Source organism: Rhinatrema bivittatum, chromosome 8 (assembly GCF_901001135.1).
Source record: "Rhinatrema bivittatum chromosome 8, aRhiBiv1.1, whole genome shotgun sequence".
NCBI classification, from domain to species: Eukaryota; Metazoa; Chordata; class Amphibia; order Gymnophiona; family Rhinatrematidae; genus Rhinatrema; species Rhinatrema bivittatum.
Genome location: NC_042622.1, coordinates 264,769,086 through 264,796,511, shown reverse-complemented (window position 1 = coordinate 264,796,511; position 27,426 = coordinate 264,769,086). Strand labels below are relative to the sequence as shown.

At 47.4% G+C, this 27,426-nt stretch overlaps 1 protein-coding gene across 1 annotated transcript in view; it reads right to left on the bottom strand.

Moving 5' to 3' along the window:
• Positions 1-3,188: 3,188 nt before the first annotated feature.
• EEF1G (eukaryotic translation elongation factor 1 gamma) overlaps positions 3,189-27,426 on the bottom strand; it is a 44,357-nt gene continuing 20,119 nt past the window's right edge. Inside the window, exons 3-10 of the mRNA XM_029614889.1 lie at positions 21,478-21,541; positions 14,285-14,427; positions 13,893-14,036; positions 13,536-13,665; positions 5,962-6,160; positions 4,404-4,576; positions 3,938-4,062; positions 3,189-3,511 (exon numbers count right to left, since the gene is read on the bottom strand). Coding sequence (XP_029470749.1) covers positions 3,353-3,511; positions 3,938-4,062; positions 4,404-4,576; positions 5,962-6,160; positions 13,536-13,665; positions 13,893-14,036; positions 14,285-14,427; positions 21,478-21,541 — 1,137 coding nt within the window. The 3' untranslated portion in view covers positions 3,189-3,352. The remainder of the gene's footprint in view (positions 3,512-3,937; positions 4,063-4,403; positions 4,577-5,961; positions 6,161-13,535; positions 13,666-13,892; positions 14,037-14,284; positions 14,428-21,477; positions 21,542-27,426) is intronic.

Genomic DNA, 27,426 nt, shown 5'->3' with positions numbered 1-27,426 from the left:
TCATGTCTTCACACCTATGGATCCCCCTGACTTGTTGCAGGCTTCCTTGAATTCAATCACTGTTTGCACCTCCACTTGAAGGCCGTTTAATGCATTCACCAGCATCTCCTTGAAGAAATCTCTCGTTACTTGCCAGTCTACTCTTCTGGAACGTCATACTGAGCGCTCTTCTTCTAAAATGGCCTTTTCACTGAAGACAGTTGTAGTGGTGGTGCTCGATACATACATTTCATCTGAAAGTCTCCAGCACAGCCCCAAGCTTTCCTTTCACCCAGGGTATACATGGTAAGGTCCTTTGGTTTCCCATATTAAAACTGGTAACCAATCTTTAAATTAAAAAAAACAAACCACCACACAAAACTACAGCCCACAAAAGATACAAGTGGTCCCGCAGGTCCTGTTGCTCCTGAACTCATGGCAACTCTTGCTGACTATTCCCCCTCTCTCATGTGCAAACTGCACCTGGATTGACCAAGTTCCCATCTCTTCTTCTAGAACCTTCCTTAAAAGTTAAAAAATGCTTTTTGTGCCTTTTCTATATAGAAACATAGAAACATAGAAATGACGGCAGAAGAAGACCAAATGGCCCATCTAGTCTGCCCAGCAAGCTTCACACATTTTTTTCTCTCATACTTATCATTTTCTCTTAACTCTTGGTTCTATTTCCCTTCCACCCCCACCATTAATGTAGAGAGCAGTGATGGAGCTGCATCCAAGTGAAATACCTAGCTTGATTAGTTAGGGGTAGTAACTGCTGCAATAAGCAAGCTACACCCATGTTTATTCCCTTTACCCAGACTATGTCATACAGCCCCTATTGGTTGTTTTTCTTCTCTCCTGCCGTTGAAGCGGAGAGCCATGCTGGTTATGCATTGAAAGTGAAGTATCAGGCCCTTTTGGTTTAGGGTAGTAACCGCCGTAACAAGCCAGCTACTCCCTGCTTTGTGAGTGCGAATCCTTTTTTTTTTTTTTTCTTCTCCCCTGCAGTTGAAGCCTCAGCTTTTCTTATTCCCCTGCTGTTGAAGCAGAGAGCTATGCTGGAAATGCTTGATGTATCAGCCTCTCCCATGCCATGAAGCAGAGAGCCATGCTGGATATGCTGGAACCTCATTTTATTATATATATATATATATATATATATATATATATATATATATATATATAAAACCTCCTATAAATATATATATACCCTTGTAGGGTGTATATATATATATATATATTTATATTTATTTATTTATTTAACCTCTTCAGTCACGCCTCACGGACAGCACCACGCTGGCAGCCTACCTCTATTCCTGGGAGATGCAAGTCTTCAGAATTCCACCATATTCCATGAGAAATCTTATTGACTTAAGAGAAATATTAACCTCCCCCACTCTTGACCAGGAATAACAAATCAATCAGGACATTATCTAAGATTATAAAGAGATCAGAAACCGGAACACCTCACAGGATAAACAAGATTAGAACCGGCCACACTGTTTTCGGCTAAAATGGTCTGTAAGCAGGATTATGGGAACCTCAGCACAGATTATACGAGCCAGCCCCCGCTGGTCACAGAGTGGATCAGAACCAGTCACACTGGGTCTTCACAATAAACAAACTGCTCTAAGAAGCCTGTGCCAAAGCACACACACATTAGAAGCAAAGCAGGAAACGAGTGAGTCAGATTTTCTGAGGGGCTGAAGAGAGCAGAAAACAGATGGATATTATTAAAACCGCCCAACTTCCCTCCGTCCTGTCCAACTGAAGCTCAAACACACATAAAAATCAGCCTTCCAAGAACAGCAAGGAGGATTTTTTGGAGAAGAGAAGATATGAAAAAATGAAACTTTACAACAAAGGGAGAGAGGCAAGTCATACAGAGGAAAGCAGGGAGGGGGAATATTGAAGGAGAACCTTTACTAATCAGGACTTTGAGTTAAAACCAATGTTTGGCCTCTACTCCTTTGACTGCCTCTCATTGTGGGAATGTGGCACTGCATTAGGGCTGGCAATTCCAGGGTAAATAAAGGAAAATTGGTTCCTACCTGCTAATTTTCATTCCTGAAGTACCACGGATCAGTCCAGAGAAGGGGGATTTATGCCTCCCTACCAGCAGAGGGAGTCAGAGAAACAAAACCTTTGAAGCACTGCTATGTAACCGAGAGCGCCACCTGCAGTCCCTCAGCATTGACCTGTACCCAAGCCAAGATGTCTACCTTAAACCCCAATAAAGCTGGGGCGAACAGATACTTAAAGATTGAAGCTTTCTGATAAAAAAAAACTAGGCCTTCTTAACCTGACAGAACGCATTATCTGATACTCTGTACACTTCTCATTACTCTTGACTATGTCACATATCAGCTCAGCGACATCCAGACGCGAGGAAGTCTTTTGAAGTTTGGGGATGGTCTCTGGGCTGATCCGTGGTACTTCAGGAACAAACATTAGCAGGTAAGAACCAATTTCCTCTCCTGTTCGTGCCCCGGATCAGTCCAGACAAGTGGGATGCACCCAAGCCCCTCATTCTGGGAGGGAACTCGAAAGAGCCACACACAACGCACTCTCCGACGCCCACACATCCAAGCGGTACTGTTCGGCAAAAGTGTGAAGCACAGACGTCACGTCACTGCCCGACAAGTCTCCTGCGCAGAAAGCAGTCGCCCCTCCACCCCACGAGGGGTGCTTGCGCCTCCTCCAGCACAGACCGGCCCGTACAGATGTAAGCCAAAGCCCATCACGCAATAGTGCCCTTGGATGCCTTATTTATGTCTCGCATGGAATCTGAAATGAGTTCTTCAACTCGGGGAAACTTCACATCAACTCAGGGGGGAAAAAAAAAAAAGAACAGACTACAGATTGGGCGACTCCAGCGCAGGTAAGCTGGCAGCCCATTAAGAGTGGGAGAACGCGGGCAGGTGGCAGGAGGGTGCTTGGAGGATCACTGGCGGCACCGGCACGCGGAGCGCAGGCAGGCGGGCCCACAGGGACAGTGTAGGCAGGGAGAGACAAAATAGGGCATTTGCAGGTGGATGCTGCACACACGGTCACTCACAACGCATGCTGCACACAGCAGGGTGCTCGAGAAAGAGGGAATCTGGTTTGTACTCCAACCGAAGCCCGCAATGAATTATTCCACCCGGCCTGGCACGCTCCCCCCCCCCCCCCCCCCCCTCACCCCCATATCACAGACACCGATAGCTCCATGACGTTAACCAGCTTTTATTTTCCATATGCTCACTGTTAATTTATGAAAACAGTCTGACGTCTCCCCCGTTTGTAAATGGTTCCCAGCCACCTGCGTTCGGATCGGTTATGTGGTGCGGCTTTTGCTGTCAAGTTCCTGTGCATTTTGTCGAACGCCGCCAAATCACTTGAAGATCTTGCCCTGGTTGAAAGATTTACCGAGGTGCTTGAAGTCCCCTTCCCAGAGGAAATACTCCTTCACCAGTGTCTTACACTCCTCACTGTCCACGTCCAGCTTCCGCCAGGTGTACGACTCGTAGTCTATCTGCCAGTCCTCGCACAGCTGCAAGAGACCAGAGAATGGCTTAAAACAGAGAGAGAACACAGAGAAAGCGAGAGCCTGAGAGAATCGAAACAAAACCAGTGAACGATAATCCACAGCCTCCCCAGAGTTGCAGGCTCAGCACTGCCTGTGGACTGAAACAATGGGTTTCTCTGAAGTCCCGGTAAACTTTTTTGCCTGGCGTACCCCGGTCTTACAGTTACCCAGACCAGGGCTGTGTTTGGGTAATTGCCAGGTTCTTGTGGCCTGGTTTTGGCCTCTGTTAGAAACAGCATGCTGGGCTTGATGGACCCTTGGTCTGACCCAGCATGGCAAGTTCTTATGTTCGAGCAGTTTGCACTCTGAGGCGGGAGGTAACATCCAACCTCATGCACCACACTACCTGCCCCCGACAGCCAGGAGGCACCATAGCTGCCCGTATCGTACCGTGAAGGCCAGGTCTTGGCCCCGGAAGACCCAAATCCCAGAGATGATACTGTCATTGTTGGTGCCAGACAGGATGACGCTGGCAAACGCGGTCTTGCGCAGCTTATCCAGGCGCTGGAACATGCCTGAGAGCGAGACAGAGATGGGATGGATGGGAGAGGTCATTAAACTCCACGTCGCCTACTTCCAGGACAAACACATGAAAAGCTGAAGGGCTTCCTGACCCCAATGGCGACAATCACATTCAGAAAAACTCACATGCACACTCTCAACGTACTAACTGCATGTTCACAGCAGGAATTTCCCCCGCCCAGCGTCTCTGCCCCCGAGAACACATGCCTGAAATACCTTCACAGAAAAACACCGAGCCAGCAAGACACAAACAGGAGGAAGCAAAGCCCAAACCCAGCCAGCCCGGCTGACTCCCCGACAGACAAGGCCCCCGGCGCCCCCCAGGCCAGGTCACCTGTGATGAGGTTGCAGCTCATGAACGTCTGGGTCAGCTCGTCGGGGAAACGGTACTCGGCGTACCAGATGGACCAGCCTTCCTTCTCAAAGTGCTCCCAGAAATAGGGCAGGGCCACCGTCAGCGTGTTCTCGTTGGAGTACTTGCGCTTAAACTCATCCATGATAAAAGAGCTGGCGAGAGAGAGAGAGAGAGACACCAGATCAGCTGGCAACAGCCACTTCAGCTTCTGATACAGACACTCTACGAATGAAACTCTGCATTAATGCTGGACAGTAAGGCTTGCCTCTTCTCACCATTCTCCCAAAAATAAAGCCCAGACAGATCTCAAACTCTCTTAATGTTACCACGCACACAACACAAACTGATACTGGAAGTGTGGTCCATGAGTACCAGGAAGTTTCTTCTGTTATCTATTCCGAAAACGGTCATGGGACACATGTAGGGAACACTAAGCGGAAAGAGATGGGACTGTGATTAGTGGTGGTTCTGTGACCGACGTGCAGAGGGGTTTTTCCCACATTATGATTGTCCCTTAAATTGTCGAGTGAGATGAATGGGATTTTTTTTGGTTGAGTGAGCTCAGCCTCCCCCAGGCAGACGAGCTGGCAGGACCATGTAGAGGTTAGAGGGGGTCAGATTTCACTTTATAGTGTAGCCTAAGAGAGACAGACAAGGCCCAGCTCCCAGCCAGGTCTCAATCCAAAGGGGGAGAGAGAGAAAAATCCTGCTGTCAGGACCGGGGTTAGTTGAATGAAACGTTACTAAAGTGAGGTGGGACTGCTGCACCCCCACCCTGACAGCTCACAAGTAGAGCAATATGTGAGGGCAAACCTCCGTGGACAAGGCTGCCGTGCTTTCTGAATGCATTCAGACTGTCGCAGGGAGTAGATATGGGCTCAACTCACTGCCAAGACATCCCTCCATTTAATACCCGCAATGTCTGATTTCTGTTGCCCTGTGCAAGTGACCTCCCCCTGCCTCAAAGCCTTGCACCTCCACCCCATACCCACAAAAAGCAAGCAACTGCATGCTATCACGTGACGGTATCCTTAAGCTTGTGAAACCATGGAGAATAAACAAGTTAAAAGAAAGTCTCCAGGGTAACCGTGTTCTCTCTCTGCCTCTCCCAGGTTCCTGGTGGAATATCGCCCACTCCCAGCTCTGCGCCCTCCCTGCTGTAACCCAAGCTCTCCAGCGGGAACGGTGCCCTTTCCCCGTCTCTCCCAGGTCTGCACCCAAACCCCCCCCCCGGAGAACGGCAGGTCAGGCAGCTTTTGCAAACACAGAAAGGAAACAGTGAGCTCCCAAGCGCACAGCACTTTCAGAGAAAAATATTTGAGGCATGCAGAAAGGGCGTGGGACAGCAATGGCAAACAGATCTGGCCTGCCTGACGGGAGACTGTGCGAGTGCAAGTGCCCCCTGGGGTCCAGAAACGGTACTGACGAGTCAACCTGAAAGACAGATTCGTTTGTGACCCCCTCCCCCAGCTCAGCATCTGCACCCTGTGTTTGCATAGCCTGCCCCCCGCGCTGCTTTGTAGACAGCATCTCGCACCTCTTAGGCAGGTGGGCATAGGGGTCCTTGGATTTTGGCTCTGCAGCCAGGGCTTGCTCACACTCATCCAGCTCCTCCTCGGGCGCCTCTTTTTCCTCCTTCTTCTTCTCTTGCTTCCTCTCCTCCTTCCTTGGCTCCTTTGCCGTTTTCTCTTTCTTAGAAGCTTCTTTCTTGGGCTGGGACTCCGCAAACTTCTTAGCTGGAAGCGTTAAAAGAAGCATGAAACACGGGCCGTCAGCACAGGAATAACAGATCATCCAGCCGGGGGTGGGGGCGGGGAACGGGCGATATCCCGACTGCACGGAGTAACAAGCCATGCCTGCCGCATCTCATGGCTTTCAGGGGGAGCCTTCACGCACATGCCCCCCCCCCCCCGGCTATAATGTAACCTTCTTCCTGTATTGGGGGGGGGATGGGGGGGAGAAAGACTAGAGATTGATGCAGAGGCACATTTTCTCCCTTCATGTCCATCAGTCTCTCCCCGGCTCTCTAGCGAGGGTTTATTACCTTGTGGAAGACGCAATCTGGAGTAGCCAGAGAATGATTACTGAAATGATCAGTCGTCCTTGTTCTAAAGCATATGGGGGCAGACAGATCTAAACATGCACCCACCTAGAGGAAAAGCGAGCTAGGGAGATATGAGCTACATTTAAATACAAACAAGATTTCCATGCACGGGAGGCAGACGAGAGACTCTAGAACAAGGAAGGTGTGATGGGATGAGAGCGAAAGGAAGTTAGACTTGTGAGTAATTTAAGGAAATATTTCTTTCCACATACAAAGGATCTATCCTTTGTAAGCATTAAATAACGCCAAAGCACTCTACGCATATCCAAAACATGAAGTTCTTTAGCATGTGGGGCGAATTGAAAACTGGTTCTTACCTGTTGGAATATGACAAGTGAGGTGTTCATCGTTACCAGCAGGGGGAGGCAGAGAAAAGCTTTTCCGACACTGCTGCATAACCAAGAGGGGCACCTACAGTCCCCCCCCCCCTCAGTACTGACCTGTACCCAAGCCTTCAACTATAGAAGGTCAAATATATACACAACCATATCAAAAGCTGTATTATGTATATCCAGAAAACAAGAAAGGTTTTTCGAAACCAAGGGGGCGGGCTTCTGGACTGATCTGGGGTATTCCAGGTAAGAACCAAATCTTCTTCTCCTTTTCATACCCCAGATCCCCTCCAGACAAGTGGAGGGCACCCAAAAGACCCACACGTAACACAGTCGCCTCTGGCGCTAATACTTGGCAAGGCGTGAAGCAAAGACAGTGTTGCTGCCTGACAGATTTCCTGTGGAGAGACCAGCTGACACTCCGCCCAGGAGGCGCCCGTGCTAAAGGAACCACAAGGCACTCTCTCTTTTTTTCCTTCAACAAACTTTAACCATAAAGTTCCAAGACTCAAATCAGGCCAAAGGTGCTTCCCGGCTCCTCCAAGCAGAAACGCAGAGCTGTCAGTGGAATCCAAGGCTACCTTGTGGGGGAGATGAGGGATCTGAACCACCGGATGTCCACCTCATGGAATTAGGAGCGAGCTAAACAAAAGGGTCACCAACCCCCTGCTCATCCAGCTCACACCAGGACGGACAGCCCCACCAGCATCTCACAACCTCCTGGGAGGATCCAGAAATCCTGATTGAAATGTTTTTTTTCACTTTTCCTCCAGTCTGCAGGTTTTACAACATCTGCTGGAGACAGAAATACTGAGGGATTGCAGGAGACACTAGGTTGTGTAGCAGCGCCAGTAAAACTTTGTCTCCATCTGCTGGCAGGGAGGCAAAACCCAGGAGTCTGGTCTGATCTGGGTACGGGCAGGGAATGACATCCGGATGGGAGGTCAACAGCAAACCCTGAAGTTTACCTCAAAGACACCCTAAGGCTGCTACCTGTACTCAAATCGAGTTGTAAGCCAGCCCCTTTGCAAAAAAGGCTAAGATCTGAGGAACATCCACTAGCAGAGGATCCAGACACCACGAATCAAGCACTCTCCACACCTGAACATAAGCAAGAGGAGTGGATGGTTTCCTGGCCTGTAGCAAAGTAGTAATAAGTGCCTCCGAATACCCTTTCAAGCACAAGCACCTCCTCTCAAAAGCCAAGCCGAGAGACAAAAGTGATCCACTTAATCCATGAAGATGGTCCTTTGCTGAAGCAACCCCTGCAGATCTAATCTGATGGGTCAGTCCATTGAGAGAAGAACCAGATCCGCAAACCATGGATGCCACGGCTACTCTGGCACCATTAGAACTACCCTTTCCTGGGTGTCGCTCTATGCATCACAACACTCTGCGTACGAGACGCCATGGGGGAAACATTTAATAGGGTCTCCGTTGGCCACAAAAGGACCAAAAACATCAATCACCTCGGACTCGACCTCTCTCCTTCGGATGAAGAACCAATCTGCCTTGGCATTGTATCATGACGCCATCAAGTCCAGCTGTGGACTGCCCCACCTGGCTCAAATGAGATCCATGGCCTCCACAGACAACTCCCATTCTCCCGGCTCTAACAGCTGCCTGCTGAAATAGTCCACCAGCATACTGTCCACTAAAGCCAGAAGAGATGCTGCTCCGCCCAGACAAAGAGCTCCTTGGCCTCCTGAGTCACTAAGCAACTCTTTGTCCCACCCTGACGATTGATATACGCTACTGTCGCATTGTCAGAGAGACTCACACCGTCCTAACCTCAGACCTGTGAAAGAAAAACACCCTGCGTATTGCCCTGGTTTCCAAACGGTTGACAGACCAGGACACTTCCAGTGCCAACCACAGACCTTGGGCCATCTGCCTTTGACAAACAGACCCCCCAACCTTTGAGGCTGGCATCCGTGGTCACCACCCCCAGTCCAGAATCTCCAGGTTCACCCCTCTTTCCAAATAGGGATGCAACAGCCACCTCAAGAGGCTGGACTTGGAAACTCCCTGAAGTGGTAAAGGAAGGTGAAATTCCTCTGACAGCGGATTCCAATGGGACAAGAGAGCCTTCTAGAGAGGCCACATGTGAGAAAACACCCATGGAACCAATTCCAGTGTAGACACAATAGAGCCAGGTACCTGCAAATAATCCCAAACCCTGGGCACCGAAAGTCGCAGCAGCCGAAGAACCTGAGACTGCAATTTCATCACCCTTTCAGAGGTAAGGAACATCTTGTCTATGCGCGTATCGAATCGTACCTCCAGGTATTCCAAGGATTGGGACAGTACACCAGATGGCTTTTGCCAGGTTCACTTCCCAATACAAAGCCTGTAACATTTCCAGGACCCACCGAATCGACTAATGACACAAACTCAAGACTTTGGCCGAATAAGCTTTTTGTCCAAGTAAGGATAAACTAGAACTCCTTTCCCTTCTCAGCACCACTACCGTCATCTTCATGAAAGTCTGTGGTGCTGTTGCTAAACTGAGGGGAAGATTTTGAAACTGAAAATGCTCTCCTAGCACCATAAACTGCAGAAACTTCTGATGGTCCGGAAATATGGAGATGTGCAGATAGGCCTCCATTAAATCCAACTACACCAGAAATTCCGCTTTGCAAACTGCTATCACTGACCGCAATATCTCCATGCGAAACTGAGGCACCCGCGGCACCACACTGACCGGCAGATCCAGAATAGGCTGAAAGGTGCCCTCCTCCTTCGGAACCACGAAGTACACAGAGTACCTTCCCTGACCCTGTTCCCGTAGGGAAACTGGCACTATTGCATCTAGGCCTCGCAGCTGCAACAATTCTCATACCGCCTTTTGTCTGACACAGGATGTACAATGGGACACTATGTAGGCTCTCTGACCAGTTGTGAAAATTCTAAAGCATTGCCATTTATCATCACCTCAAACCCATCGATCTAATGGGATCTTGGTCCATTCTTTGTAAAAGAGGGTCAGTTTCTCACCCCCATGGCTTCCAAGGAAGAGTGCACCAGCATGACTTCATTGTGAACACTTACTCCCTCCGGCCCCTTGACCAGAATTATCTTGTGGAGGTCTGTGTGTCACTCGAAAAAACTGTTGCCTTCCTGAGCCTTGCTTTTGCAAAGAAGTTGAAGAATTTCTGTTGGAATGAAACATCCTCACATCTCGAAAGAGATCAAGACAGGAAACGTCTTGCTGTCCTTAGCCTCAGACAACTTATTCCCCTTTGACTCTCCCAAATGCTTCATGAACTGTTCCAGATCTTCCCGGAAAAACAACAAGGAAGGTGGTCTACCAAAGCCATTAGGGTAACAAAAAGGAGATAGATAAAGTCCTTAAAAAATGTTTAATTATGAAGACAAATAGTCCAGTACCACATCACATAGGCCACCCCTGCTTCCAACTGGGCCGCTTGCTTAGAATTGGCCAAAGAGGCAGACTCCTCTCATGCCTTCTGCACTCAGCGCTAACAGGCACGCTTCATAAGGCTACTACAGATCGCCACCCGAAGACTCAAGGCAGAGATCTCAAACATCCTCTAACTGAATCTCTTTTGGTCCTGGGTGTTCTTCAATGCAGCTGACCCCGCCATGGGGATGGTCTCGGCTGAGACCAAAGCAACCACCTTTGGAAACATCAAGAGTTCCAAGGTCTGCTCAGGCAAGGGTTATATCTTCACCATAACCTCACCTAAGACCCGTCTCAGGAGTATTCCACTCCCGAATCACCAACTTCACCTTCTTAGGTTAAATAAATAAATCTTTGGTGGGCCCTGTAGCCCATCCAGGACAGGGTCCACCACTTCATTATCTGATTCTTCCTGTGTGACCTTGATCCCCAGCTTATCCAGAACACGGGGGAACAAGAGGATGCAAATCCTCCTTCTGGAACAAAAATCGGACAAACCTAGGGTCATCTCCTTCCATCTTCCAGGTCCGACAAACCCCATGTCTGCATCCGAACACCATGCGCTGGACTATCCCCAGGATGACCTCCAGAAGCCACGTGCAATTCCTCAAAGTCACTCGAATCCATAGAGAACTCATCTCCTGAAGGGCATCCAAGTCCCAAGAGGCAAAGAAGCCACCGACCCCCCAAAATTTCCAGGTGGCTATGGATGCTGGGACTTCTAGGTCAGCAGCCATTTACCCCCTGATCCCTTCTTGGCCAGATAAGCCTTGTGGAGTAGTAGGACAAAATCAGTTGAAAAAGCCTCCGAATTCACTGGAACTCCCATTCACACAGCCCTCAGCAGGCTCCCCCTCACTTTCTCGGTCCTCAGTCAGGCCTTGAACCATACGCGATGGGGGTTGGGGGGGGCGCGCGGTGAGGATGCCCTGGGCCTCCCCTTAATGCTACCCGAGTTCTGTCATGTGGAGGCAAAATGGTCGCTGCCCCCTCCGCATCAGAGCCATTCCTTATCGGCTCCTGCCTAACAGGTGGACCCCGCCTGCTGCTTGCTATCTCCGCTCACAACGTGGTCGCATTGAGACCTGACCGTTTCACACAGCAGGCCCGACAAGACTTTCCTGTGCTCAGCAGCTGGCGTCATCACTCTTGCACGTGTGCTACAGCTGCTCTTAAAGCCTCCTGCCGACAAACGTCACCCCTTTGAAAAGCTGCCCTGGATCCTGGATCACCTTCGCCTCCTCTCACCCCTGTGGCTTGGCTCTGTCCCTCAGATCCCGATGTGCCATACGAATGCGCTCTCTGTTTTTTAATTTTAAATGAACAGCTCATCTTCCTGCAATCCCTTCTCCTCAAAGAAAAGAAAAAAGTGGCATACTTTCCTGTGTCCGACAGCCAGCGGCAGGTGAAACCTCAGCGGGATCAAGGTAACCAGGACCCCTGGCTTTCAATTCCTCTGGACACTTCAGGCCAAGACAGACCAGGAATATCCAAAATCCCTGCTCTACACAAGGGATGGCCCACGAAGGATCCTAACACCTCAGGGAGCAAATCTTCATTATTCACTGTCCTATTATTCCTCTTCTTTTTTTTTTTTTTTAACTCCAGTCTGCAGGTTTTGCACATCTACCATCTGCTGGAGACAGAGAAATACTGAGGGACTGCAGGTGGCACTCTCGGTTATGTAGCAGTGTCTGAAAGTTTTTTTGTTCTCTGCCTCCATCTGCTGGTAGGGATACAAAACCCACCACTTCTCTGATCTGTGGTATGAACAGGAATTCCCAATTCTTTAAGAATCTGGGGAATTGATTTGGGCAACTCATCTCCGCAAAACCACCTGACCACCTTTGGACCACCCCTTCAGCGACCGATAACTTTCCTTCCTCCAAGGAATCTTTAGCTCCGTCTTCACCACTAGGGAGGTCTCCCTCAATTCTCCCCCGCCAGCACAGAGTCCAGATTCTGAACCGGCTTTGGTGCTGGTTTCCATTTTTTCCCTCTGGGTTGGGACTGTTAACCCTCTCCCCCGGTGGGTCCCTGAAGAATCTACAGTCCCCTTGGAAGACCTCTGAGAAGTATCATGCAGGATAGGGCTGCGTTGCGCCAGCCAAGTATGCTTTATGCATAAGCTAAATAAATTCAGTAGAAAGTCATTATCTATTGTGGGGGGCCAGAGGGAGATGGACTCGGGAGCCGCCTCATAAAATTCTTGGGCCGATCTACCTACCTCCTAGCTCTGGAGATAAACGAGGAGGGGTACTGGTGCCATCACATGCAATCCCCTGCGCTTTGAGAGCGGCAGCTAAAATGGCTGTGGGTCCCACACTTTCACGCCGCCCTACGCTGCCTTTCTAGTTGCCAATTTCCTCCCCCGCAACAGTTGAAACAGAGGTCCCTCCCCCAAGCTTCCTTCCCTACAAGTGGGACAGCCAAGGTTAACCTAACTTTGCAGTCCCCGGATGACTGCAGTGCCTCCTGCACCTCAATGGAGGCCACCATGCTTCCCTCAGCAAAGTCCGGGCCACCCATGGGATTCTCAAAGCCTAACACAGTGAAGAGGTAAAAAAAAAATGCTGCCCACTGCTACAAGGGAAATATTGAGCCTCAGAGCCCTGCAAGGCCAACAAATATTGCAGAGTGTGTTTACTGAATTTGCTTTTTTTTTCTTAAATTAGCATTTACAGGCACAATGCTCAGCAGAGCAAAGAGAAATAAATTTATACTTCCCTGCAACAAGGGAACTCCGACAGGGCTGCAGGCAGGATTTGAGGGAGCCAGAACCACTGGCTTTCAAGACCCTCCCTCAGACTTACAGCGCCATTCGACACCCTCCTCAACCAAGAGGATGGTCCCAATCCGGGACCGAACACCCCCCCCCGGGGAGCAATTTAAACTTTCCAGTCCAGCTGCAGGCTGTGCGCACCACTATCTGCTGGAGACAGAATACCGAGCGACTGCAGCTGACGCAGTGTCTCGCAGTATTGTAAAGCTTGTTTTTCTGCCTCCCTTCTACTGGTAGGGGAGAAAAACCACGTTGTGTGGACTGATCTGGGGAGAAGGAAACAGTTTAAAAAAAAAAAATAATCATCATGGGCTATACAAAGAGGACCTCTAAGGGAGCTGTAGGGATTATGAAGATGATTAATTGTTGTGAATGTGCAAACTAGACAGGATGTATGGGTTTGTTTTTTTTCTGTTGTCAAGTTTCTTTGTTAGTGGGGGAAAATGATCCACCATCCCCCCCCACTTACCATCAAACTGTGCCATCTTCTCGCAGAGTTTCAAATCCCCGAGGACAGTCCGAAACTGCGGCTGATTCACACAGGTCACAAACCAGCGGGTGACGTTACCGTACGGCTGCCGGAAAGAGGGCTCCAGGACCTAGCCAGGAAAGCCAGAGAGCATGAGACACAGCCCAGCCTTCCCCCCCATCAATAGCCCACAGACCCAGCCCCCCTCTAGCCTGGACAGTGTCCCAGAACCACCGCTGCATCCAAGCACAGACCAAGTCAGGAAACCACCACACGCACAACTTTCCCCGTAAAGGCAAAAAAAAAAAAAAGCTATGAGGAAGGCTGCGTCCAACTCTCATTCCACAGAGGCCTTACCTGTTTATAAAGCCACAGCAGGGAACAAACCACAGCGATGTCTGCCAGGGTGACCCGCTCACCCACCAGGAAGGTGCGCGTCTTGAGATGTGCGTCCAGGACGCTCAGCACTCTCTTCACCTCTTCCTTTGCATGCTCCGTGGCCTGGTGAGTCAGAATACCAAAAGTGAATGGGGTGAAAGTGATGGGCATTCCTGTGGCAGAGATGCCAAAGACCTCCTTAGCACACTGCCGGTGGCAGAGGTCTTAACCCATCTCCTCCTACAAACCGTTTCCAAGGGCAGATGGAACTGCACAGCGGGCCTGTGGCAACCTGCACACAGATACAGCTTCTAATCATGGGCAAAAGGCTCCCCCAGTCCCATGCTGCACTGCGTCGAACGGTCACCTACCTGCTTGTTGTATTGCATGATGCCCAACGTGGGGAAGACCCACGTGCTGGCGGGGGGCACAATCTCGCTATCCGCAAAGCTCACCCACTGCAGGACTTGAGCGGCTGCCTCCAAGGTGCTGCCTCGAAGGTCCTCATTAGCAACTAGAGGAGAGAATTTATCTATTAATGGACCAAAACGACAGCAGGGGGCAATTATTAGATACACATGAAAGCAGCACCTGGTAGGAAGAAAGCAGCCACATACCTACCCCATGGGTCAAATCCTGATGCCCATCTATTAAATGATGCGGCAAAATGGAGAAATTACTTACCTGATAATTTAGTTTTCCTTAGTATAGCCAGATGGACTGAGGAACAATAGTTATCTGCTCCCCTGCCAGCAGATGGAGACAGTCAGGTTTCAAAGCTGACATTACCCTAGATACACACCTGCAGTGACCTCAGCCCTCCAGTATTCTTTTCAAAAGCCACTGTGGACATACTATTGAAAAACTTAACTAAAACTTGATTAAAAACGGAGAACTAACTGTACTCGACCAAACGCTGAATCCCAGCAAGGTTATAGATGCCCTGATCTAGGGATTGAGCGACGGCTTACCCGTAATCTCTTGGAATTGATATTCATTTCACAGACGATTCCTTGGCACCGTTCTTGGGCAGCCGTGGGCAGGATGCTGAGTTCATCTGTCTACACTAAGGAAAACAAAATTATCAGGTAAGTAATTTCTCCATTTCCTAGCGTGTAGCCAGATTGTACATCCCATTGGTCCTGAGTCTAAGTCTACTCCTGATCGGGGCAGGAGGCTGCCCATTGTCCGGTTAGCCCTTGCAAAGGCTGCGTCCTCTTGGGCCTGAACGTCCAGGCGACAGAACCTGGAGACCATGCCGACGGGAGACAGCAGTCTAGTTTTCGCCCAGGATACTGCCTGCGCCCTAGTGGAATGAGCTTTAACCTGAAGGTAATGGCTTTCCTGCCTCTACAAACACTCCCGTGACCACCTCCTTGATCCAGAAAGCTATGGCAGCCCGTGAAGATGGTTCACCCTGTCTCCTTCCACTGTGAAGAACAAATAAGCAGTCCGACTTGCACACCAGTTCTGAAACTTCCAGATATCACATCAAAAGCCTGACGTTTAATGGTGGAGGAGGCCGTATTCTTAAGCATATATGTGCCCTCGCCCACCTCACTACCTCCAGGGTTGATGCCGTCAAACCAAGGACCCGAAGACAGCTCCATACCATGGGGTGTAACGTGTTCGTCAGACACACTTAGAATGTCAACTTCCTTATCCACAAGGGCAGGAGGAAGACCTTGCCCTGCTTGATGTCGAACCGGACTCCCAGATGTTCAGAGGACTGGGAGGGCTTGAAGCTGCTTTTGTCATTTACGACCCAACCAAGCTCCTGAAGCAAGGACGTCACCCTGCTGGTCACCTGGAGACTCTCTTCCAATGTCTTCGTCCGGATTGTCCAGTCATCCAAGTATGGGTACACCAGGATTCACTATTTCTTCAGCGCCACCGCTACAATCTCCATGATCTTGGAAAATGTTCTGGGGGCGGTGGCCAACCCAAAGGGCAGCGCCCGAAACTGATAATGGTGACCCAGTACCACAAATTGTAGGAAACACTGATGTTCTTGCCAGATTGGAGAGGTCTAGGGAGGTTAAGAACTCTCTCGGTTGTATGGCCATTATCACGGAGCACAGAGTTTCCATGCAGAAATGAATTCGATAGGTGTCTTGACACTCTTGAGGTCCAGGATGAGGCGAAAGGAACCCTCCTTCTTGGGTATGATGAAATAGATGGAACATCCTGTGTTTTCTTGGGACGCCAAGTATAGAAACATAGAAATGACGGCAGAAGAAGACCAAATGGCCCATCCAGTCTGCCCAGCAAGCTTCCCTCATTTTTTCTCTCATACTTATCTGTTTCTCTTAGCTCTTGGTTCTAATTCCCTTCCACCCCCGCCATTAATGTAGAGAGCGGTGATGGAGCTGCATCCAAGTGAAATATCTAGCTTGATTAGTTAGAGGTAGTAGGGGTAACCGCCGCAATAAGCAAGCTACACCCATGCTTATTTGTTTTTACCCAGATTATGTTATACAGCCCTTATTGGTTGTTTATCTTCTCCCCTGCCGTTGAAGCAGGGAGCTATGCTGGATATGCGTGAGGTATCAGTTTTTTTTCTTCTCCCCTGCCGTTGAAGCAGGGAGCTATGCTGGATATGCGTGAGGTATCAGTTTTTTTCTTCTCCCCTGCCGTTGAAGCAGAGAGCTATGCTGGATATGCATCGAAAGTGAAGTATCAGGCACATTTGGTTTGGGGTAGTAACCGCCGTAACAAGCCAGCTACTCCCCGCTTTGTGAGTGTGAATCCTTTTTTCTTCTCCCCTGCCATTGAAGTTATGCTGGATATGCGTGAAGTATCAGTTTTTCTTCTCCCCTGCCGTTGAAGCAGAGAGCTCTGCTGGATGTGTGAAGTAACAGTTTTTCTTCTCCCCTGCTGTTGAAGCAGAGAACTATGCTGGATATGCATTGAAAGTGAAGTATAAGAATGGAGTGATCAAGCTAGTTGAAAGGCATCAGGAATAGAGGAAGGTGGAGGTAGTAATTTGGATATTTGGTTTGGGGTAGTAACCGCCGTAACAAGCCAGCTACTCCCGTCTTTGAGAGTGCAAATCCTTTTTTCCACATTTCCTCTTGCTGTTGAAGCTTAGAGTGATGTTGGAGTCACAGTAACCATGTGTATGTTTATTGAATAAGGGTATTGTCTCCAGGCAGTAGCCATCATTCTGGCGAGTCACCTACTCTTCATTGGCGGCCTCTTGACTTTATGGATCCACAGTGTTTATCCCACGCCCCTTTGAAGTCCTGGAATTAAAGCCCTCAATTTGAGGAGCCTTATCAAGGTAGACTCCACTGCCTGCTTCTTGTGTTGGGAGTAGCAAGGAGATATCATGAATAAGTCCTGAGGAGTGCTGTGAAACTCCAGCACCTATGACTGTGACGTGCTCACATTTGTGCGCACAGCCGGCACACATCGTGTGTACTGATGCTGCATGGAGGGCAATGCAAGGCGTGCAAGATGGTGCCGATGCAGCCTACCACACAGTGTGCCAACTAAACCTGAAGCAGGGCCTAAGCCCCTGGGGGGCCGCTCATCCTGCTCGGATGCCCAACTTCATCGGTACAGTGCACCGAGTGAGGAGACCAGAGGAAATCTTACCAAAACCCTGCCACTGTCCCTGATTGGGAAATCCTCTTTTTTTTTTTTAAACTAAGCTAGGCTCTGTGCTTACCGGATGAGTACAGACACTGTCTCCTACTGCGGGGAGAGAGGGATTTGGCCGTCACTGCTACACTCGGCTTCCTGCACCCGCTGCCTTTCAGCTGCTTCAGCCGCAAAGTCTACGCCGGGAACCGGCTACTGGACCAAGGCCCGCCTCTGAGGGATCTCAGGAATTCTCAACTGGGGAAGGGGCCTTTAGGTATCACCGCAGGAGAGCAGGGCTCAATCTCTCACATTTAAAGTAGAATTTCTTCATCTAATGGGTACAGCGATTCTGATAGCGAAAGCATGTCCACATCTGCTAGGAGACTGAGAGATACTGAAGGGCTGAGGTCACTACAGGGGTGTATCTAAGGTGATGTCAGCTTTGAAACTTGACGCAGTCTCCAGATAACCCATTGGTCCTGAGTCCATCTGGCTACACGCTAGGAAATTGGGATCTCTGTTCCTGTTGGAATTCTAGATTTTGTACTCAAGACTGTTTCACCAGCAATATCTCCTTTTCTTTGCTATCCATAAAATGACAGACAGGTGGCAGCCTGACTCCTGTTTTACTCTGCAGTTTCTACCAGTTAGGATTAAGCAGACTGCCCCTTTTCAAAAGTAAGGCTTGAGAAACAAACTCCTTCAGTCTCCACAAGATGGCCTCATGTTGCAACATTCTGAATTGCTATTAGTCACAAAGCCAGTGCCATGGGATAAAAATCAGTGGGAGAAAAAAAGCCATTTTTTCCCCCACTGTATTTTTTCCTGTTTATTTTGTTATGATAAACATTAAAATTCCCATGGAAAATAAAATAAAAATTGAAATCTAAGGTCTCGAGTTGAACAGTACCAGCTCTAATGGAGACTAGCCCAGAATTCACGAGAAGTTTTCAGTCTTGGCAGGGAATGTAATTACAAATTTGTGCCAAGGCCCTGTTCCAGCGCTACACATCCTTCTGGGTACAGCCTATTCTGAACCTCCCAGGCACTAAGTACAGTGAAACTTGTCCAGATAAGAATTCACACAGTTAACACTTATTTTACCTGTTAGTTGTATGCAAATTCAATCTTTTTTTCTGTTTATTTATTTATTTATTTAAAAGTATTTATATACCGCTTTTTAAAATAAAATTTTATCAAAACGGTTTACAATATGTTAAAATAAAGTAAAAATAAAATATAACTAAAATAAACTTAAAATACATAAATTTAACTAAATAGCTAGATAAATGTTAGCTAAAACAAATTATTAAATAACAAAATAATAATAATGGTAACATGCCATGGGTAAAGAGTAGGGAGGGTAAAAGGGATGGAGGGGGGAGGAGAGGGGGGGGGTAGCAACTTATCGAATTGTAATGTCCTAGAAAGAACATGGATGGGATAATAGAAGAGAGACGATAATGTAATATGTATCTGATGAGAGAAATTTAGGGGATGGAGTTTCATTTTTGATCGGGGAGATGTTTAGTGGGAATGTTAAATGCTTGTTGAAAAAAGAATGTTTTTAAAGCCTTTTTGAAATGAGGATTTGATATTAAACGGAGTGGGTTGGGTAAAGAGTTCCAGAGAGATGGTCCTGCAACAGAAAAAGCTCTTTTCCTGGTGATATCTAATCTGGCCTGTCGTGGTGATGGAATGTCTAAGAGATTTTGAGTAAGTGATCTTAAGTGTCGGGTGGGTTTGTAAATGCGGAGTAAGGTGCAAAGCCAAGTGGATGTAGAGTTGTAAATTAAACTATGAATGATTGAGATTACTTTGTATTTTATCCTGTATTTTATGGGTAACCAGTGAAGGGAATGTAAGATAGGTGTAATGTGATTGCGAATGGAGGTACCGGATAATAAGCGAGCTGCACTATTTTGAACTAATTGTAGCGGGTGAATTGATGAGTCAGATAGACCTAGATATAGAGCGTTACAATAGTCTAGACCAGAAAATATAAGAGATTGTAGAACAGTCCTGAAATCACGATAGAAAAGAAGAGGACGAAGACGTTTCAGAAGCTGTAATTTGTAGAATGATTTCTTTGTTAGGGAGGAAATTTGTTGTTTCATAGATAAGTCTGTATTTATGGTTACACCTAGATTTATGGCATGGCAGTTAATTGGGATGGTTGAGCCATTGAAAGTGAAATGAGATGGTGGGCCTATAGAGGAATCTGTAATGGATGTTAAATGGACTGTTCCCAGTGTTTACTAAACTTTTTAGTTTGCTAGCGGTGTCCTTGTGACTGAATCACAGCGTTTTTTGTATTTGGTCTGTAGCTACATTTTTAGAAACTGTATGATTTACTACACCCAAGGGAAGTCTTGCCTCACAAATCTACATTTTTTTTTGAAGGGGTGAATAAACATGTGGTCAAAGGTTAACTGGTAGATGTGGTGTTCAATAAAGTCCCACATGAGAGGCTTCTAAGAAAACTAAAAAGTCATAGGATAGGAAGTGATGTCCTTTTATGGATTGCAAGCCGGTTAAAAGACAGGAAACAGAGTAGGATTAAATGGTCTGTTTTCAGTGGAAAAAGGTAAACCGTGAAGTGCCTCAGGGATCTGTACTTGGGCCGGTGCGATTTAATACGTTTATAAATGATCTGGAAAGAAATACGACGAGTGAAGTGATCAAATTTGCAGATGACACAAAATTATGCCGAGTAGTTAAATCACAAGCGGATTGTGATACATTACAGGAGGACCTTGCGAGACTGGAAGATTGGGCATCCAAATGGCAGATGAAATTTAATGAGGACAAGTGTAAGGTGTTGCATATAGGGAAAAATAACCCTTGATGTAGTTACACAATGTTAGGTTCCATATTAGGAGCTACCACCTTGGAAAGATCTAGGTGTCATAGTGGATAATACAATGAAATCGTTGGCTCAGTGTGCTGCGGCAGTCAAAAAAGCAAATAGAATGTTAGGAATTATTAGGAAGGGAATGGAAAGTAAATCGGAGAATGTCATAATGCCTCTGTATTGCTCCATGGTGAGACCGCACCTTGAATACTGTGTACAATTCGAGTCACCACATCTCAAAAAGGATACAGCTGTACTGGAGAAAGTACAGAGAAGGGCTACCAAAATGGAAAGGCTGCCCTATGAGGAAAGGCTAAAGAAGTTAGGGCTGTTCAGTTTAGAGAAGTGATGACCAAAGGAGGATATGATAATCTACAAAATTATGAAAGGACTTGAATAAGTTAATGTAAATCTGTTATTTTCTCAGATAATAGAAGGACCAGGGGGCACTCCATGAAGTTAGCAAGTAGCTCATTTAAAACAAATCAAAGAAAATGTTTTCACTCAGCGCATAGTTAAGCTCTGGAATTCATTGCCAGGGGATGTGGTTACAGCAGTTAGTGTAACTGAGTTTAAAAAAGGTTTGGATAAGTTCCTACAGGTTAAATCCATAAACTACTTTTATGGTAATTAATAAGCAATAGTAGCTTGTGATTTATCTAATGTGGAGGTATTTGCCAGGTTCTTATGGCCTGGATTGGCCTCTGTTGGAAACAGGATGCTGGGCTTGATGGACTCTTGGTCTGACCCAGTATGGCAATTTATGTTCTTATAATCTGTCAGAAGTTTGGAGGTCTCACGGTTTCTAGAAACTATCAGGAGGCAGCTTACAAGTAGGCATTTTGTCCAAAAGCGGGAACCCAGTTGATGGTGTAGGGGGCATGTGTACAACTGTAGGACTCACTAAGTATCCAAAAAGAGTTAACCCCGAGTGGGCATTTGGGGTTGTGCTAAGGCACTGCGTGATGCACATTTTATATCACAGCCCAAGGCTTGATGCAATGTACACAGTTATTTTATTTACAATAGCAAATAGGACACAAAACCAATCAGCAACAAGCACTGAAAGCAAGATGAAGCCCTCTCCGTCCACGTCACTCTGTAAATGGGTTTAAAACTCACCATAGTGGGCAATGGCATTACTTTCAAACACACAGAATCCATCACCTCCCTCAAAGGCTGGCACCTGTGAAACGAAGGAGGAGAATCACAAATTGCATTTTTCAAGCTCAGAATTTTTACAGAAGAAGGAAAATAATCCCAATCTAACCCTGGCATGAGCTGCCACCTTCTCATCACACTCAGTTCTACCCAGCAATGCCCACATCAGCCCACCTTCCACCCCCAGACTGGTGTTCCCTGTAAGCCGCATACGTGCATGAGAATACACACAACCCCTCACATCCATCTGCGGCGTCTCCTGTGACCCTGCCTGGGGGTAGAACAAAGCTTGTGGCTCAAATGTCACCTTGGTTGCCTGATGACTCCAGGTATAGAGGAAGTGAAGGGAAAGTGAAGCAGCTTGCATGCTAGAAAGGAGGATTAAAGTACGTCGTCAAACGGATAGGGGTGACGGGAAAGAAAAAGCAGATGGAAAGAAGAAATGGGGTCCAGGCCTGGTGTTAAGAGGCATTAGAGAGAGGATGGATAGCGGAATAGGAAACGGATGAAGGGAGAGGGGACAAAGAATGGAGGAGGAGAGAGGAAAATGGAATAGAGGGATGGGTGAAGGGAGGTGAAAGATGTGAGAAAAGCCAGGAAGAAGTGAAAAGATGGCAAGAACGAGGGAGAGAGAGCCTGGTGGCAGTAGGACAGAAGAAACAGAGCACAGTGGGCCCTTTGAACAGCACACGGTGCAGCTCCCACTGGAGACAGTAATGCCCCCTTCCCATCCACCTCCCAAAAATATATACATAAAACATTTTAATATATATTATATTTATTTATTTATTTTTAATTTTTATATACTGAAGTTCTTGTATCAGATACAAATCACTCCGGTTTACATAAAACAGTGAGATGCCCAAACGGAAGGGGCTTTACATATAACTATAAAACTATAATAACAACGTACAACTGGAACATGGTAAAGAGATAGTTACAAGAGAAGGAAAACTTTTGATATCAATATCATATTATAGGGATAAACAACAATGGGTATGGTAGATTTGAAAATAAGCTAAAATAAAGGTAAAAGTAATGCATTAAAACAGTGTAAATGTGGAAGTACTAAGCGCAGTATATACAATAAAGCATATTATCTTAATGGGGGAACATGTGGAAGCGTTGATTTGATTGATAACTCTGTTGTATATTACGCGAGAATGCGAGCATCTAGGCTGCGTTAAGTGTCTGGGTAGGCTTGGCTCCTGATGACTGGGTTCAAGTCTTAGATCTGGGGGGAGCGCGTTCCACTGGTGGGGGCCTGCTGAAGATAGTGCTCTTTTCCCTAGTAGTGTTTTTGCAGGTGGGGCATAAAGTGTGCCTTTGTAGGCGCTTCTGATGGGTCTGGAGGATGTATGAGGTTGCAGTTGTGTGCTTAGCCTGATGGGTGCGAGATTGTTAGTCGCTTTGTGAACGATAGTGAGAACTTTGTAGAGGATCCTATATTTTATAGGAAGCCAGTGAAGGTTACGGAGGATTATATATAACACAAATATACAATCCCACCCAGCCACCCAGCGCTGCTTGTAGCCACTATGAAAATCACATCCTTTGCCCTATACAGTCACCCCTTCCAGCCATAAACCTATGTTCTATCTGGCGACAGCAGAGGAAACCGAGCAAAACGAGAGATCCTTATCTGCGAACATCTCACCACAACCCAGGAGCCTTCCCCAACCTCCACTGACTAAATAAGATAACCTATCCCTGCTCGCAAGCACCTTTCAAACACCCCCCCCCAAACATGCAGACAAATGCAGCCGGGGGGGGCATCAGCATCTCCCAGTACAACTGGCACTCGGCACCATTCATCAACTACAACATCCCAGATAACTCCCACATCAGGCAGACTCTTCTAGGCTACAGACAGACACAAAGCCATGCACGCTTGGCCCTCAGCGTCACTGACACGAGCGGCTTCAGGGAACCACCACTGCGCACATGTTACAGCTTCAGCTCTGGGTTTTTCCCAAATATTTTTATTACAGCGCGTGAACTACCAAGAAAACAAGAAGGTCCCCACTTTATATTGTATTACAATCCAGCAGAGTAAGCTTCAATTCAGCGTTACATTGGAAAGCACCTTCACCTCTATCCTAACACAGTGCTTCTCAACCTTTTTTTTTTTTTTTGCTTCTGGGACGCTCCTGAGAGATAACGCTTACATGCATGACACACTGAACGCTCGACCATCATGGGCTATACCTCTGCATCCATCCACCCCCCTCCCCCCAAACATTGGATGCAGATTTCCCCATACAACGCGCCACATTAAAAAAAAAAAAAAGATATTCTGATTCTGGTGCTCTCTCAGTAACAGAAACACAAACTCCCTTACCACCAGGTGCACTGTAAATATACAAAATCTGAAAAAAAAAAAAAAACCGCACGCAGCACACATAGCGAACCTGCCAGACCATAGCAATACTAACTGCAAGGACTCAGACTGCAATATCCCTACCTATGAAAAGGCAGCAGTGCAGCACCAGTGCACGGCCTATTGAGAATGAGAAAACCCAACAAATAAGACTGATACAGATCCCAATAAATAAATAAAATAGTAAAATGCCTCACCTCACTCACACATACAGATCAGACCTTCACCAAATACAGAATAAGAGACCACAAATTACAAATGTGGAGACAAAAACTGGAATGGAAGCCTCAAAAAGCCACACTGCATGCAGTGCAAAACCGGAGAGCTAGAAACAGAAATACATCTCCTCCTGCACTAAGAAAATACTCACATTCCCCAAACTGACAGATGACTCTTGCTCCCTGTCACTCTCCTCCATCATCCTTCCCGTCTCCCAATTACTCCCTTTCAGTCATCCACTCACACTCACACACCCTGCCCAGCATCCCTGACACCACCCTGACACCACCCTCCTCCCTGTGCTCCCTTCTCCTGCTCGACTCTCCCTACCGCCTTCCCCCCCCCTCCCTGCCCAGCATCCCTGACACTCCCTCTCCCTTCCACTTCTACCTGCTCAGATTGCCCCCAACCTCCTTTCCCCCACCCTACCACAAGGTGAAGCAATCAGCAGCGTCACTCCCAGACCCAGCAGGGGAAGAGAAAGTTTGCGGTCCCACCAGGCCCAGAACAGCAGGAGCTGGCACTGCTCTGGGTGAAGGAGGAAACAGCCTCCCCACTGGGCCAGAAAGAGGAGAAGGAAGTGAGAGAAGCCTCCCGTCAGGCCTAATATAAGAGAATGAAAAGGGGAAAAGTATTAAGGAACGCTGGGCAATGCTATTGTCCGGTATTGTGGCCTTACTTAACCACTGCTGAATAGGGACTGCACATTAAATACATTAAAAGCGGTACAGTACGTATTCAGCAGCGGTTACTACTGCTGGCTAACTTTTCAGGACAACAGATAAGTATGTGAGAAAAAAAATAAGTGTGGAAGCTTGCTGGGCAGACTGGATGGGCCGTTTTGTCTTCTTCTGCCGTCATTTCTATGTTTCATAGCACTGACCAACATTCTTTAAGACTTAACTATTTTTCCCCTTTCTTTGTCATTTGTTACTAGTGTTGGGGATTGCTCCTGAGGCTGCATTTTTGGTTTAGTAGTGAGCACTAATATAGGAGAAGTCCATCAACTCCCACCCAGGCTGATAAGGCTCTAGTGCGTCCCTAGCGTCTCTTTTTGGACAAGAGCGGCGGCTGTCAGTGGGTTTGACAGCCGACGCTCAATTTTGCCGGCGTCTGTTCTCAAATTGAGCGTCCGGTTTTCAACCCGCAAGCTGTGGGCTGATTTAAAATTTTTTTTTTTTTTAATTTTAAGTTATTTCTTTTACTTTTCGGACCTCCGACTTAATAATCGCCATGATATTAAGTCGGAGGGTGCACAGAAAAGCAGTTTTTACTGCTTTTCTGTGCACTTTCCCGGTGCCCGAAGAAATTAATGCCTGCCTGTGGGTAGGCGCTAATTTCTGAAAGTAAAATGTGCGGCTTGGCTGATCCACTGTAAATGCTTTCTCCTTTGAAAAACCTCAGAGACGAGGGCCACAAAGTCTTATGCCCTGTCCCACTGGCAACGCCACTGTAAGAGTTCAGGACCAGGCCCTTCTGTAATTCTCTGGAAAAAAGGGAAAGAAACAGAGGAAGTAGGGTTGAAGCAGGACCATCCCTCCCTCAATCCCAGGTCTTAAACACTTTCCAAACCTGCCATGTATGCAAGGAAAAGTGAGGGCTACCTGGCTTGAAGCCAGGTTGTAAAGACCTTCAAATTATCCTCAACCTTCTCCTCTCAAAGGCAAGGCTGTGGGACAAAGGCAATCCAAGTGCTCCAAGAAAATCAGAGCTTGACACAGCCATCTGAGAATATGACCGAGTCACCAGAAACACAAACCACAATCTCCAGGGCCACCAGGATGATCCTACCTCAATGTGTTTCTATGCATCTGACTATCAAAGGCCAAGGAGGAAACACACAGTAGAATCTTGAGGCCACGGCTGGAAATAAGCACAGACCGTTGAACCTGCCTCCCCATCTTCAACCGAAGAACTGTAAAGCTTCGTCATTCAGTCTTGTCAACATCAAAACCCAACAGGGGAGCATTATACACCGGTCGCTCTTCACAAATTTGCTCCCGATATACCTGACACACAAAGGCACTTATTTTCCTATCTGGTGGGCATGCCCCAAGATCATTCAGTGCTGGCGGGAAGTGTTTGCATGGGATTCTTCACGCAAACCTCCACGTTGAACCATGGCGTGCATTACTGGGCGCCCCGCTTCCAGACCTCAACCATTCCAATCAGCGGTTGGGTCTTACAAGTCCTTATTGCAACGAGAACAGAGCTTGCGCTTCATTGGAAGAGGGACTACGCTCCCACGCTGGCTACCATTCAACACCGTTTGCACTCTTATTATCTGCTGTATAAAGTCACGGCAACCCATCAAGATCGCGTTCCTCTCCTCCAGAAGATATGGGAACCTTACAGTCGCTGGCTTGCGAGTCAGGGAGACTCGGAGACATAACTTGTGCACGACTGGAATGCCCGGGAGATTAACCCTGCTCCGGAGCTAGAGACGTTTTGTTTGTACATTCCCGGATGCCCGATTAGTTACGACTTCTTGACCTGTTACACAATGGAATTATCTACTGGTCTTATATAGCCGTGCTGCACCGCGCTCTTCTCCACCTTACCCCTTCCTCTATTATTCCCTTTACTATTTGTAACTTTCCTCTTATTTCATTTTCATATTTCCTATATTGATTATTCTTTATCAAATTTTGTATCTTATCTCACATACAACCTGTACTGCCTATTGGTATGGTCGGGGGGGAGGGTTACGGGAGGGATGGGTGTTGTACTGATGGGGAATAACATGGAACCGGTTGCTGTTTCTTTATTTGCTTTGACATCATTTAAGGAATGTTTCTTATTATCACATTATCTAATTTGATATGTCTAATGCTCCAAATCTTGTACTGTTTTTCCTATGGTTCCTAATAAAAACAGTTTAAATACAAAAAAAAAACCCAAACAGGGGAAACCCCCCCAAGTTGCCTTGATCAACTACTACATTTCTAGCACCAACTCTCACTCCCCGGTGTCTACTCTAGAGCCTACCTGCTGAGAAACCTGCTTATAAACACTTTCCACCCCGGCCATAGGAGATGCTGAGAAGACCTGCAGACAAATCACTCCACCTAACAGAACACCACCGCCATCTCCGGGCACTCGTGCCCCCATCGCATTGTCTGACAAAACTCGCTGCCCTGTTGGACTAATGGAAGAACACACCAAAGCACTTCAGATTGCTTAGGTTTCCAAACGTTTGATGGACCATAAAGGCTTCTGCTGCCAACCAGAGACTCTGTGCTGGCTGACCCTGACAAATGACTCCCCATCTTTTCAGATTAGTATCCATGGTACCACAATCCAATTCGGAA